The sequence below is a fragment of the Trichosurus vulpecula genome, chromosome 5 (assembly GCF_011100635.1).
Source record: "Trichosurus vulpecula isolate mTriVul1 chromosome 5, mTriVul1.pri, whole genome shotgun sequence".
Classification (NCBI taxonomy): domain Eukaryota; kingdom Metazoa; phylum Chordata; class Mammalia; order Diprotodontia; family Phalangeridae; genus Trichosurus; species Trichosurus vulpecula.
Window position 1 is genome coordinate 57,443,221 of NC_050577.1, and position 15,681 is coordinate 57,458,901.

General features: G+C 38.0%; 1 protein-coding gene across 2 annotated transcripts in view; it reads left to right on the top strand.

Moving 5' to 3' along the window:
- Window positions 1-15,681, top strand: part of SLC39A12 (solute carrier family 39 member 12) — a 114,412-nt gene that overhangs the window by 68,254 nt on the left and 30,477 nt on the right. Inside the window, exons 9-10 of one of the 2 annotated variants that reach the window (XM_036760310.1) lie at window positions 144-251; window positions 2,513-2,579. In XM_036760310.1, coding sequence (XP_036616205.1) covers window positions 144-251; window positions 2,513-2,579 — 175 coding nt within the window. The remainder of the gene's footprint in view (window positions 1-143; window positions 252-2,512; window positions 2,580-15,681) is intronic. The other variant, XM_036760311.1, reaches the window with a different exon arrangement.

A 15,681-nucleotide genomic window follows, 5' to 3' on the forward strand; every position in this document is an offset into this window, starting at 1 on the left:
TAGAACACTTCCAAGGGCATTTGTTCTCTAGGGATCACTTTCCTGGATAACAGAAATGCTAATTCTAAGCATGAAACTGGCCAAGGCCGCACCTGCATTCATCTAGCTCTGGCACTAACTGAAACATCCTCATCCTCCAACAGGGCTTATCCCTAGTTAATGGGCATGTGGGCCATTCCCATGAGCTTGCAGTGGACACTGACTTAAATGACCAATCAGGCAGAGACAAATCCACTTCAACTATCCAGTTGGTAGGTTGTCAGTCTCAAATATTTCTTTGACTTGATTTTCTTATTTCCTCTTTTCCTCAATGAAAAGATGAAATCCAAATGTGATTCTCACTGATGATTTATCTATTCTTAATCATGACTAGTGCTTCTGAGAAAGAACTGCCAGACACCTGAAAGTTGTTTTGGAATGCAAAAGACGTTTTTTCCCCTCACAGATTCAAATCGCTGTTATCTGTACAAGTAGAGACTAGATTGGCCTTGTGTTCTTTCTCTGATTGCTCAAAGGAATCTGTTAACAATTTCATGAAGAAAGGTCATGAAGACCTTTTGGTCTTCTAACTTAAGTGACCTTAGACCATGACTGGTTGGCAGTAAACAGATGTTTAGGCAAGGAATCAATTAATGCATCTTATCACAGGTGCTAATTTCTTAATAGGAGGACGGCCTGACCACTGAGATGCTTTCAATGAGGAGAACTGCCCATATAGAAATCTCCACCAGATTTAAATGCACAGAAATTAATTAAATTCATGTCATGACATACCCATTATAGCTTCTATGTAAGGCAGCAGCAAAGAAAGAACAAACATGTTTGAGATTTTTTTTTAAAAAAATGCCAATGTTCAATAACACTTGCCTTAGATAACTGTGACTTTGTAGTGTGTCCTCAGTAAGAGGGATCAAAAGTACATTAACTTGAACTGGAGTTTCTCCTTGGGTTTAAGCAGAAGTATAAGGATCTTCCCTGAGGATCAGGTCCACCATTATAGGCCCACTTTGTCCTGGAAGCATAAAACATTTACATTTCAATTTCATTACTTCTATATCAGTGAAGTGATTGAGGTGCTAAGAGGTATTTAACCAGAATTCTGATGCCATCTGAATACATTTGCACTATTTGAATACCTCAGCCCTTCCTTTTGGTCTATAAATTGTAAGGTCAACCAGAAGCAAAATCAAAATGATGTGAATTACTAGGATTATTTGGTAGGATCCAATTTCCTCTTCTTTTCAGAACTGGGTATGCAAAATGAGGAATACGAGTAATTCTTTGCAGTCAATGATTAGTCTTGGATATTTGTCTATTATTTCTTTCACATACTGTGTTAAGAAAGGCTGTATGAGGAATTCTTAATAAATACTAAGATTCCTGTCATTGGACTGAATCACAGATATTGTTGTTTATGTCCTGAGAGTTAAAGAGCAATATTTCCAGTGTGCCATAGACTTTAGGTGTACTTACCCCACAGGAGAGTTATAAGGAAAATACTTTATAAATGAGAAATTTGAGCTATTCTTCAGTCATTCTGAATAGTGCTTTTAGATTGACCCAATTTCGCATATCTCTTGACTTGCTGCCTCCACATGATTTAAAACAGAACAAAACAAAGCAGTCCTTGGCCAAAAGAAAATGCCCTTAACTCATATTGCTTCTTAGATAACTGTTGTGATGAGGGGCCTTCCTTGTAGCATCTGGACTTGGATAAATCTGTCCATGGCATTATATTTTATTTTGTTTGGAACAGAGGCTGTGTCAATTACAATTGGAGTCATCTTCATAGTGGCCAAGTTGAGTATACAGGTAAAAAATAGACTCTTCACATTATCCAATAACTATCTGAGGCATAGAGATAGGGAATGAATGGCCTGCCAATGAACTATGAGTCAGTCACAGAAATCAGATCCTGCAATCTTGATTCATGATCTAAGGTTTGATTTCAAACCCTCAATCCTCTGGGACCTGAAGGGCTGAAGGCAAAAAAACTCTGCCCTAAGAAACCTGCATTTTCTCTCCAAAGCCCATTGGTGTAGCTTGCTACCCAAACAAGATTGAGTTACTGAATGGCAAAGAAACACATGCAAAATGATGTGCTACTATGAACAAAACCTGATATGCATGTATCACTTTTCCATATAGAATATGCCATGTCAGTAAGAGAATCTTGGCCAATATATAGGGACAGCACAAATTAATTTGAGAATCTTGTCTAACCTTTCATTTTCATAGATGCTTCCATAATTTAAGACTATCCTAAGTCAAAAACCACTTCAATGGCCTCTAGCCACTCTGTGGAGTAATTTTCTGTGCAGAGTGCATTTATGGTCAAATATATCTCTGCTTTCAGCTCTTCAGTACTAGCTTTCTAAGTTAGTCACTAAAATGTAAATTACTTAAGATATACCTATGATTTTAAGATATCTCTTTAATATCTGTAGTACCTTCTTTAACTTTTGAATAACAGTGATAGAAAATCCTTGTCTTTTCACTTCGTCCCAAACAGAAAAGTTCTGAAGATTCAGACACAGCTGAAATTCCAATAGATGGTCTGACTGCCTCAAACAGAAAGCGTAAGTACTGTGGAAAACATTTACTATTTAAAACTGAGGAGGGAGAAAGGGAGAAAACAAGCATTTATTAAGCCCCTAATATGTGCCAGGCACTACGCTAAGGGCTTTACAAATATTATCTCATTTGACTTCCAGAACAGATGAAATCCAATGTTAAATGTTGTCAAAACTGTATTGATATTTTCGCATTTCACTATCATGCCACTTTTGTAATTAATCTTCAAAGTCTCAAAGCCAAGTACCTCCTTAAAATAATCATTGATACTAACATTATACCATTTTCCTCAAATCTCATTCTCTTTATTAATCAGTTAACCTGTCAACAGTTATTTATTAAACATTTACTATGTGCCAGAAACTTGTGCTAGTTGCTGAGAACACAAAGAGGAAAATGAAACAGTCCTTGCCCGCAAGGAACTTCTATTCTATAGAGGGAGAGATTTTATAGGGAGATTTTCAGTCTTTTTCCTGAGAAGAGAAGAATATATTTTTGCTGTTTTAGCACCTTTTCAATATTATGTGGATTTTTTCAGTCATTTTAGTCATGTCCTACTTTTTGTGACCCTATTTGAGGGTTTCTTGGCAAAGATACTGGAGTAGTTTGCCATTTCCTTCTTCAGCTCATTTGACAGATGAGGAAACTGAGGCAAACAGGGTTAAGTGACTTGCCCAGGGTCATATAGCTAGTAAATGTCTGAGACTGGATTTGAACTCACAGAGATGAGTCTTCCTGATTCCAGGCAAAGTACTCTATCCACCGCATCACCTAGCTGCCCCCACATAGAGCATAAGTGACTATATATAATATGTATATATATATATATATATATATATATATATGTGTGTGTGTGTGTGTGTGTGTGTGTATTATATAAGTCATATATAAGTTTGCATATATGTTTATATATTTGTGTATATGTGTGTGTGTGTGTGTGTTTATATCAGTGAGAACTTCTGAGCATCCATTAGTGCTCATCAATTGTCACAGCATACTATAAATTCTCCTTAGGAGTCTATCTCATTAGTTCAGTGGATAGACTACTGGTCCTGGAGTCAAGAGGATCTGAGTTCAAGCCCAGCTTCAGACATTTACTAGTTGTGTTACCCTGAGCAAGTCACTTAACCTCTGAGTGCCTTAACCCACTGGAGATGGAAGTGGCAACCACTCCAGTACCTTTGCCAAGAAAACTCCACGGACAGCATTGGCATGCTGTGGTCCACAGGGTGACAGAGAGTCAGACGTGACTGAACAGCAATAACAACAATACAAATCACGTTGGCTTAGTTTAAACCCAAAATGTCTCATCATTCAGATTTCATTTTAGAGCTCATTTATTCTTGTTTTTTTTTCAATCCCAGCCTTTCCATTCTCTGACTTTTCTTATTTCAGAATTTATGATTCCTAGGAAGATAAACATTTGACTGATATTTATCAGGCAAGGCAGTTTGACTGGCATTATAGGGGATGCAGAGATGAATCTGGCTTTGTTTCTGCTTTCACGGAGCTTATAGCTTACTAGACAAAAAAATAGGACATATGCAAATTGTGAAAAGAACATGTATAATGTGAAAATATGAGAACTACAAATGGTATGCTGGGAATGTAGTAAAGGGAAGGAAAGAGTGTGTCTATCTGGGGGTTCACAACAGATTTCGAGAAATGGTTCTCAAACTTTGTGTTCTCAACATCCTTTGTATTCTTAAAAGTTATTGAGGATCCCTTTATACTCTTCAAATTATCGAGGACCCCAAAGACCTTTTATTTATGTGGGTTGTATCTATCCATATGTACTATACTAAAATTAAATCATCTTATTATTATTATGAAAATTGCTTTGACCTCATGCATCCTCTAAAAGGACATCAAGGATGCTAGAGGCCCTCTGGACCACATTCTGGAAGCTGCTGATTTATAGCAGGAAAGGAGACAACTATCATCCAAGCCCCCCCCCCCCATTTTACAGATGAAGAAACTGAAGTTTAGTGATGATAACAGATTTGTCTATGGTCACACAGCCAGTAAATGGCCGAGCCCAAATTCACACCCAAGTTGTTGGGGTCCAAAACTAAGGCTTCTCAGAGGAGCATTTGAACTAAACTTTGAAAAAGACAAGTGGAATAAGGGGGGCGGGGAAAGGCCAATGTAGTTGGAGGTAATGTCTTGACCAAAACAAAGAGACAAGAAATGATAGGGTTTGTTTGGGGTAATGAGAATTTATTGAATAAGGTTTTGACATAGGGTCTGTGAAGGGGAGTAGTGGGAGATGAGACTGGAAAAATAGGTTGATGCCAAACTGGGGAGAGTTTTGTGTGCAAGACAGAAGTATGTAATCTGTTTGTAAACAGTGGAAAATCATTGAATATTTTTGAGCAGAATGACAACAATCCCCTATAACTCCCTCACTCTTCTAGAACCTGTTCTTTACCCACAATATGGCTACTCAATCCCTCACTAGTCTCCTGTTCCATTAACAAAGCATCAAGTGTCCTGGCCACACTTACCTCCTTGGCCAATTTTAGCTCATTGATATTTGAACTTTTCTTCATCCTTGAATCTCTTAACCTCCTGACATCTCTTCCCTAAAACTACCTGGCTCCAAGTGACTCCTGTAATCCATCTTCTCCATTTCTAGTTCCAGGTTACTGCTGGAGAAAATCAAAAAGGAATGTATTTGAGCCTCCATTGATATTTAACAACCCTTTTATTCATCTCTTCTTGAGTATCTGTTATATTTCGCAATGTAGCTATTTCAAAAATTTGTATCTGTCCCCAAACCTTCAATCCCACCTCTTCTCTTTTTGCTCTCAGCAGATGACCTCATCTCTTACTTTACTGAAAAGATTGGGGCTGTCTGACATAAACTCCTTCAATTTCCTCCTTATATGTAAGCCTTTCAAGGTTATCAACTGTTGTGAACTTCTTCCCTCCAGTCTCACAGGGGCTACTTTATGCCAAGACGAATCCATCCCCCTACTTAATCCCATTCCTTCCCCCCTTTCTCTATGACCTTGTGGTATCATTAATACCCCACCCCATGTATCTTCAATATCCTGATCATCTCTTACCCTTCTCTTTAGGAACATGTCCATATCTTCCCAATCCTATAAACAAACAAAACCTCTCCTTGATCCTCTTATTCTTTTAAGCTTTCATCCTATCATCTTCTTCTCCTTCACAGCCAGATTACTAGCAGTAATAAGCTATCCTTCTTGCTTTGACCTCCTCAGTATCTATTCTCTCTCTACTCCTTGCAATGTCTACCACTCATACCACTCCACTGAAACTCTGCTTTCTCTAAAGTCTAATGGTCTCTTTGTTACCAAATCCAAGTCATCTAAATTTTTCATTTGCCTTCCTATTGAACCTGCACCTCACTGCCAATCATTTCAAGGCTGTTTCCTTTATCATACAATCTATCCATTATTCCTCTTTTATCAGTCCTTAAATGCAAGTAAAACCACTGTCTGCTTTCTCTTCCTATTCTGGGACCACCAAACAGTCATATAAGATCTATAGTGAAAGCTTAGATTTCAAATCGCATTAAGTTTATGGGTATGGAGGGAGGCCAAAGGGTTGGATGGTTAGGAAGGAACACTGGTGATATTTAAAGTTTGTACCTCCAAAAGCTTTCCATCTCAGATGATCTTTGAAATCCAAATATTTGTAGCATCTCATTCACAATTAGATTACCCAACTGCTATTTCATAAAGGAGATTATGGAAATGCCCCTTAAGTGCCATTTTAATACATTTTGTCTCAAGATTTCATAAGACTGGACTGGAATATCATCTCTATATTCCCATTTATTAAAAAAATTAGAGCAAAATAAAAGAAATATCATTTTCTTGTATAAATAAAATCAATGTAGCCAAGAATCAATGTAATACAAAAAATTGGGGGAAAAACTTTCACAGACAAACTTTCAGATAGAATATGATTGGGTTGGAATATTGCTGTGGTATAGAAAATGATGAGCTGGTTGAATTAAAAAAAAACATGGAAAGTGGGGGGAAGAGACATGATGGTGGCTGGAAAGCAGGGACTTGCCTAGGGCTATCCCCCAGGACCCTCCAAACACTGATACCAAATGGCTCTGAACAAATTCTAGAACTGCAGAACCCATGGAATAGCAGAGGGAAACAGGGCTCCAGCCCAGGACAGCCTGGATGGTTGTTGGGTAAGGTCTATCGCAGGGAGCTGGGAGCACAGCAGAGCAGAGCCCAGTGTGGGCTGTGCCTGGACCAACCAGACTGGGAGCCAGGCAGAACAGGACATAGCACCCCAAATCAGTGAGTTGTGGCAGTTAACAGACTTCTCAACCCACAAACACCAAAGACAACAGAGAAGGTTAGTGGGAACAACTGCGGGGAGAGAGTGAAAGGAGTTTGCAGTGCGGCCACCCCCCTGGGGGCAGTGGAGGTGGTGCAGCTCTGAGGACAGAACTACAGCCGCAGTTGCTTCTGGCCCCAGTCCCACCTGGTGGGAGGAATTAAGTGGTGGAACAGAGTGGGAGTGCAGAGCCTGCTTAAGATCTGAGTCACGGTCTGGGTTGGCAGTTCTTGAGGGAGGAGGAGCACTGGTGTGGCAGAGCTTGCTGTGTAGAAATAGTTCTGAAGCCCCTCAAGCTTGGGACAAAGTACTCTCTACTCTACAAGCAGTTATACTCCAACAAAAAACTCAAGGGTCAAGTAGTTGGCTGGGAACATGGCCAGGAAGCTGAAATGCTCTCAGATTCAGACTCAGACTTTGGAATCTTTCTTTGGTGACAAAGAAGACCAAAACATACAGCCAGAAGGAGTCAACAAAGTCAAAGAGCCTACATCAAAAGCCTCCAAGAAAAGCATGAACTGGTCTCAGGCCATGGAATAGCTCAAAAAGGATTTAGAAAAGCAAGTTAGAGAAGTAGAGGAAAAATTGGGAAGAGAAATGAGAGTGACGCAAGAAAACCATGAAAAACAAGTCAATGACTTGCTAAAGGAGACCCCAAAAATACTGAAGAAAATAACACCTTAAAAATAGACTAACTCCAATGGCAAAAGAGCTCCAAAAAGCCAATGAGGAGAAGAATGCCTTGAAAGGCAGAATTAGCCAAATGGAAGAAGAGGTCCAAAAGACCACTGAAGAAAAACCTACCTTAAAAATTAGATTGGAGCAAGTGGAAGCTAGTGACTTTATGAGAAATCAAGATATTATAAAACAGAACCAAAGGAATGAAAAAAGGAAGACAATGTGAAATATCTCTTTGGAAAAATCACTGACCTGGAAAATAGATCCAGGAGAGATAATTTAAAAATTATTGGACTACCTGAAAGCCATGATCAAAAAAAGAGCCTAGATATCATCTTTCAAGAAATCATCAAGGAGAACTGCCCTGATATTCTAGAGCCAGAGGTCAAAATAGAAATTGAAAGAATCCACCGATCGCCTCCTAAAAAAGATCCCCAAAAGAAAACTCCTAGGAATATTGTCACCAAATTCCAGAGCTCCCAGATCAAGGAGAAAATACTGCAAGCAGCCAGAAAGAAATAATTTGAATATTGTGGAAACACAATCAGGATAACACAAGATCTAGCAGGTTCTACACTAAGGGATTGAAGGGCTTGGAATATGATATTCCGGAGGTCATTGGAGCTAGAATTATAACCAAGAATCACCTACCCAGAAAAACTGAGTATCATGCTCCAAGGCAAAATATGGATTTTCAACAAAATAGAGGACTTTCAAGCTTTCTCAGTGAAAAGACCAGAGATGAATAGAAAATTTGACTTTCAAACACAAGAATCAATAGAAGCATGAAAAGGCAAACAAGAAAGAGAAAGCATAAGGGACTTACTAAAGTTGAACTGTTTTGTTTACATTCCTACATGGAAAGATGATATGTATAATTCATGAGACCTCAGTATTAGAGTAGCTGAAGGGAACGTAGATAGATAGAGAGATAGATAGATAGACAGAGGGCACAAGGTGAGTTGAATATGAAGGGATGATATCTACAAAAATAAAATCAAATTAAGGAATGAGAGAGGAATATATTGAGAGAGGGAGAAAGGGAGAGATAGAATGGGGTAAACTATCTCACATAAAAGTGGCAAGAAAAAGCAGTTCTGTAGGAAGGGAAGAGGGGGCAGGTGAGGGGGAATGAGTGAATCTTGCTCTCATCAGATTTGACGTGAGGAGAGAATAACATACATACTCAATTGGGCATCTTACCCCACAGGAAAGAAGGAGGAAGGAGATAAAAAAGGGAGGACAATAGAAGGGAGGGTAGATAGGGGGAGTAGGTAATCAAAAGCAAACACTTTTGAAAAGGGACAGGGTCAAGGCAGAAAATTGAACAAAGGGGGATAGGATAGGAAGGAGCAAAATATAGTCTTTCACAACATGAGTATTGTGGAAATGTTTTGCGTAATGATACACATGTGGCCTATGTTGAATTGCTTGCTTTCTTAGGGAAGGTGGGTGGGAAAGGAAGAGGGGAGAGAATTGGGAACTCAAAGTTTTAAAAGCAGGTTTTCAAAAACAAAAGTTTTTGTGTGCAACTAGGAAATAAGATACACAGGCAATGGGGCATAGAAATCTATCTTACCCTACAAGAAAGTGAGGGAAAAGGGGATGGGGGGGAGTTGGGTGACAGAAGTGAGGGCCGACTGGGGAATGGGGCAATCAGAATATATGGCTTCTTGGAGTGGGTGGGGAGGGTAGAAATGGGGAAAAAATTGTAATTCAAACTCTTGTGAAAATCAATGCTGAAAACTAAAAATATTAAATAAATTTAAAAAACATGGAAAGATTTGGATGTATGAAAAAAGATGCTATCCATCTTCAGAGAAACAGATGACAAGTAGAAATAAGCATGTATAATGCATATATATGTATGAGTATATATTTGTATATATGTGTATGTTTATGGATATCTCTCTGTGTGTGATATTCATGCAAATTGTAGCCTTCTTTAGTGGGGAGGCGAGAGGGGGAAAATGAAATAAAAAGTATATAGCAGAGAACAAAGGAAAAACTACAGGGAAGCAAAGAAAAGCTGGACAGCTTTGAAAATGATGTGTATTATCTATTATATAGGTTTTCTTGAAATGGAAATTAATTATTTTGTACTGAATCCTTTCGTGTTCTGCAGTGTACAAGGCAACAGGCTTTTTTTTCCTTTTCTTGTTTTGTATTTAAGTTTAAAGTAAAAAGATTTAAACCTAAAATATAGGCAAGTATAACCAAAAAGATGATTCTTATGTACAAATATCACAGAATCAGAGAATCAAACAGTTGATAGAGACCTAAGAAGCTTTGTAGTCTAGCCTATAGCTAAATCAGAACACCTTTCATGGCATATCCAATAGATGATCTTGATTTGACTTGAAGACCTCCAGTGATAAGCAGCCTACTGCCTTCCTGAGGCGGTCTATTTTTCTTGGAAATGCTTGGAATTTTAAAGATATTTTTCCTCACCTCAAATTTAAATACATTCCCCATCTGTCTATTTCTATATGGAACTTGTTTATGCCTACTTGTTTACATGCCATTTCCCCATTAGATTATAAACTTTTTGAAGATAGGAATTGTGCTTCTTGTCATTCTTTGTATCTCTAGTGCTTTGCACAGTGCCTAGCACATAGTAGGCACTTAATAAATGCTTGTTGACCTGACTTAGAAAGAGGCAGTTACTTGGCATGGTGGGTAGAACATTGTACTTGGGAGCAATAAGAGCTGAGTTCCATTCTTTCTCATATATTGATTTGCTATGTGAGCCTGGGTATATCATTTTTACTTCTCCCAATCTCAGTGTTCTTATCTGAAAAATGGAGATAATAAAAAGTAAAGAAATTCCATCACAGGGTGACTGTTGGGATCAAATGAAATCATGCATCTAAGGAGTTTAAGTGCTTTGGAAAGATCTGTACAGAGACTGTGTGGTATAGTAGTTAGAGACAGTCTTAGAATTAGAAAGACTAGGGTTAAAGTCCTACATCTAACTGGCTGTGAGTTTCTGGAGAAGTTGCTTCAACTCTCAGTGACCTCCCCCTTCCCCCAAAACCCAAGCAACTCTCCAAGATTGTAAACGGCAAAGCAGGTGCCAATCTGCATCAGTCTTCGCTCCCTGCATCAGGGAGTTTGCTCACAGGGAGTTTCCTATTACCAATGAAATCACAGGTTGATTCTGAAAAACAAAACAGAACAGTTTGTAAGCTAACATTTGATCTAAGCTAGCCCATGATCTAAGACTATAGATAACACTACAGCGATGGATCAAATTGGCTTTGAACACTAATACCAAAGATTTTGTAAAAAAATCTTTTAAAAATGTTTATTAAGGACCACAAATCTCAATGTGGGCAAAATACAAATCATCAACTTCCCTTAATATGCAGTAATATACTAAAAAGTACCTTTTGCTCTGGACTGATGATAAAAAAATATTGACCTAATTCCACATTTAAAAAGAGCAATATAAGCAAGAACTATCCACATTAATTCTAAAAATTGGCAGGAAAAATTCATAAACCTGCCAACATTACTGGACTCAAGAAGTTTCCAGGCAACTGATATAAGGGCTGTGCACATAAAATGATTAGAAATTTATTCTGCGTATCTCTGTGTCCTTTCCCAACTCTATCCCAAATTACTTCAAACGTGCCTATGTGGCACTTCACTGTGTTGTTGAAGGAACAGGGTGAAGACTTGGGGATACAGTAGAGCAGGGCAGTCCAAGCTTAGGTTTTTGTTGAAACAATATATATTTTAATCTGCCATTTTAGTGAGAGCTCTGCAGTAGCTTGGCTTTGTTTACTAAAGCATTTATGTAAATTTCTATGCTTATAGGCCAGCCACATAAATCGGATTGCAGGTGAGCCACGTGAGGCCTGCAGGCCCCATTTTAGACAGCCCTGCAGTAGAGTATAAGTAGTGTGTGAATCAGTCACTGTTTTATTTAAGGAAACTTCTCTTTTATTTGGTGTTTTATATATAAGCACAGGAAGGAATAGGACTAATCCCACTTTATTATCTTACCTATCAATTGAGCTTTTACAACAGATAGTTTTATTTGAAAAACAACATATGAGGATGTAATGGAGTAACTTCTCACTCTTGTGCAAGGTAGTATTTAGTCTTTGTGAGGCGTGATTGGTTTTGTGGAGGATATGAAAGGGATACAGAGGACAGCCTCGAAGATAGATGGTTTTATTTTCTAATTTTTTAAGGTGGAAAGACTAAAAGAACTGAAGAGTGAAGGATGAATTCATCAATTTTAAAAGCTAGAATGAAAAGAAAAAAGATGCTGGGAATTATCTGTTCCCTGTCTTCACTAGTGATAAAATGGTGGAAATAATATGAATTATGATATTTGTGGGGAAAAGGGAGTTTAGATTGCATACAGGGAAGAGTTTTCAAGAATGTGACATTGGAATGGGTTACTAAAGGAAAGTCTTCACTCTTGTCAATGTGGTAACAAAGGAGATCTGGCAAACATCTGGTTAATTCAATAAATTCAACGGCTAAACAAGAGTAGCTCAGGCTGCCCAAATAGACTTTGAGACTTAAATTGTCCAGATTGCCTTTCATTGTTGATCAAATTAATCCACTAATTACTAGCTCTTTACTTTATGCTCTACTGACACAGCCAAAGGTCTTGGATTGTCTTTACAAATAGAATGCATTTCTAGACTTCTGCTATGACTATCTTTTCTGAAGAAAAGGAAATAAACGAGAAGGCTTTTCAAAGTCATTTATTATCAGTATGAAATAATTATGTTTTGGTAAAACCTTGTCCACCAAGGTTTTAATGACCTAAAAGAATGTGTCCTGGCTACTTCTCCCTGGTCTAGCATTTCTTAGTACTTTAAAATTTTATTTTGCATCTGGTAACCCAGATAATTAATAATAATAATAATTCCTTCTTATGGTATTATGGAAAGAATACTAGCTTTGGATTCAAGGGACCTCAATAGGTGACTCTGCCTCTTCCTACCCATGTGACTTTGGACAAATCATATAACTTCATTATGGTCCAGAAAATTATACACTACAGGAAAGAGCATAGGACTGGATTCAGAGGACTTGGGTTTAATTCATCTTTCAAGTGAGGGAGTTGGACTAGATGATCTCTGAGATTTTTTTACAGGTCTGAATCTTAAGATAACTATATAGATTTTTCTCATTTACAAATTACTTTCCTGAAAGGGAAGAGTGTAAGTTTTATTAGCCGATTTTTATAGATGAGAATCAAGATTCTCATAGATATAGAATTAAGATGGATCTCGGAGGCCATCTAGTCCAATCCCTTTGTTATGTCGATGGGGAATCTGGGAATTGGGGGACTAAGTGACTTGCCCAATAGTATGTGTCAGAGGCAGGATTTAAAGCCAGGTCCTCTGACTGCAAAGACGGTGATCTTTCTGACTTGCCCACAGTTACGATATTTGGAAATGATGAAGTCCAAAGTTAAGCCCAGGCCTTCTCACTTCAAATTCACCTCCAAATCTTTGCACTACAATGCCTGATACTTTATAATATAATATGTAAAGCACCATGTCTACAGGATCTAATATGTCTACAGTAAATCTTGAAATAAGCGGCATTTCCTTTTCAGGATGCTAAATAACTAGATTTATTCTTTTGCACAACTTATCCAGTGCCAGACACGTTGTCTGATTCTCTTCTGGAATAGACTAAATTTATGCCGTCTCCATGATGCCAACCCATCCAACCAAGTTTGGAACCTGGACAGACATCTGGATAATTACCTGAATTTTCCACTTTTTATCTGAATATATTACATCTTGGACTATATGTAGCCAGCGTCATTTCCATGAAAAAAAATCCCTCAGTTTGTTTTGCATTGTACAAATGTTCATTAAAAACAACTCTGATGTTTTTACATCCTTTAGCATTTAATGGAAGGAGTGTTTTGTTGTTTTTGTTTTCGTTGTGTCCACCTTGAGTTGTAGCATTAATCTTATATCATGGCATTAATCTAAATAGCTACAGAGGAATTTTCAATCTGCATCATGGAGGGAGTTTTCACACTGGGAGTTCTCCAACTAGATGAAACCAAATGCTAGACTCTCTTCCCAAGGTGGGAGGGGGATTGATTGTATAGCATATTATTCGGATCTAAGTATTAATTATATCGGGATGCCACCAGTTTTTGACCAACAATAATAAGCAAAACATTTGAATGTATGACTGGCATTAAGTTCTATTTGTGCCTATACTGAGTTATAGAATTCTTGACCTGCATTTATCTTAATAACTCATTTTAAAGTGAGAAATTCTCCAAAACGATAGTAAAACTTGTAGGAACAAGATGGTGTATTATCACAACTGACTTCGAATTTCAAACGAGTATTAAGCACATCCCTTATGTACAGGATGATGTATTAAGTGCTATGTGGGGGTGCCAAGGCAACCATGATAGTAATGGCTAGCATTAATAGAACACATCAAGGTTTGCAAGGACTTTACAAATATTAACTCATTCGATCCTTAAAACAACCCTGAGAGGCCCATGCTATTGTTCTCTCCATTTTACAGATGAAGAAACTGAGGGTGGCAAAGGTTAAGTGACTTGTTCAGGGTCACGGAGCCAGTAAGTATCTGGGGTGAGATTTGAACTCAGCTCTTCCTGATTCGAACTCCAGCACTTTATCTACTATATCACCTTCCCTAAAGGAGTTTCTTTATATGTTTTAATATGCTGAGGGATCTAATTTTATGTGACCTTGGATCACGATGCTACAGGAGTTATCAGTTGTGAAAAAATCTTGCCACATTTAATTATATTTCAAAAAATACATGATTTCATTGATGTGGATACTATTCCTTCTTGGTGCCTTATTTGACAGTGTCTCTTACTGTGTCCAAAAAACCCATCATCTGATAGCTGACCATATGGTTAGTGATGAGGTTCTCTGTGCTTAGCTATGCTGGTTCTTGGACAATAACCTTTTGCTAAGTCTGTGCTCAAGGTCTTTGTAGTTTGCAAGGACCAGATAGACCTTGCTTTTTGTTGCAGGATCACTTAACAGCCTAATGATGAGGAATTAGAATAGGACTTTAGCAACACGAAGTTGACCTTTCATTCTCTTTTATTATTTTTCTACATTTTAAATGAACTTTATACCTTTTGTTGCTTCTGTTACATTATATTATAATATTATATTGTCATGATATATAATATATATCATATATAATATCCCCAAGGAAGTAATTTATTGAATGGTGTCCTGGAGTATATTATTCTGGAAGCACGTTTCTGTCTGCCCTCAAGAATCTCACAGTAGTATCTCTGTATACACAGAGATATGTATATACGTACAAGTGTATATGTGTGTACAGATAGACACACATACATATATATGCAAAAGTACTGAAATATATTACAAAATATCCAAATATGTATGGTTATGGATCATAGAGCAATAATCCAATCCAATCCAATGAACATTTATTACGTGTCTAGTATGTGCCAGGCACTGTGCTAAGCACTAGATACACAATTAATTTTTAAAAATATAATTCCTGCCCTTGAGGAGCTCACAATCTAATGGGGGTGGGGAGACAACACAAAAAGAAGGCAGGAAAATGTGGATGATGAGCAGTAGGGAGAGAATGGGGCTTCCAAGCTAATGGAAATCTTGTTGCATGGAGGCAGAGCAGCAGATGCAAAGTGGAGTGAGGTGAGAGTACAGTTTCTGCCCTCTATAAAGGAAGGCACTGGGAAGAGTTTGGCAATCTACCCTCCCTCCCTCCAACCAGAGGGGAGAGGAGGCTGAGGGAGGTAGTGGAAATCAAGGCTTGAGTTAAGAGCTTGGTAATAAGATTAGAAGTAATGATCATAGGGACATCACGTATAACAAAAGGGACCTCACAGGCACTCTAATTGAACTCTCTTATATTATGGAATAAGAAACTGAGGGTCCTGGAGATTAAACGATTTGACCAAGGTCTCACAATCAGTAAGTGTCAAAGATGACACTTTAACCCTAATCTTCTAACTTCAGAGCCAATTCTTTTTCCAGTGGATCATCTCTGGAATATTTATTTGTTTATTTCACTTTGAAATGGCATGATGCTCACTAATGTCAACATACA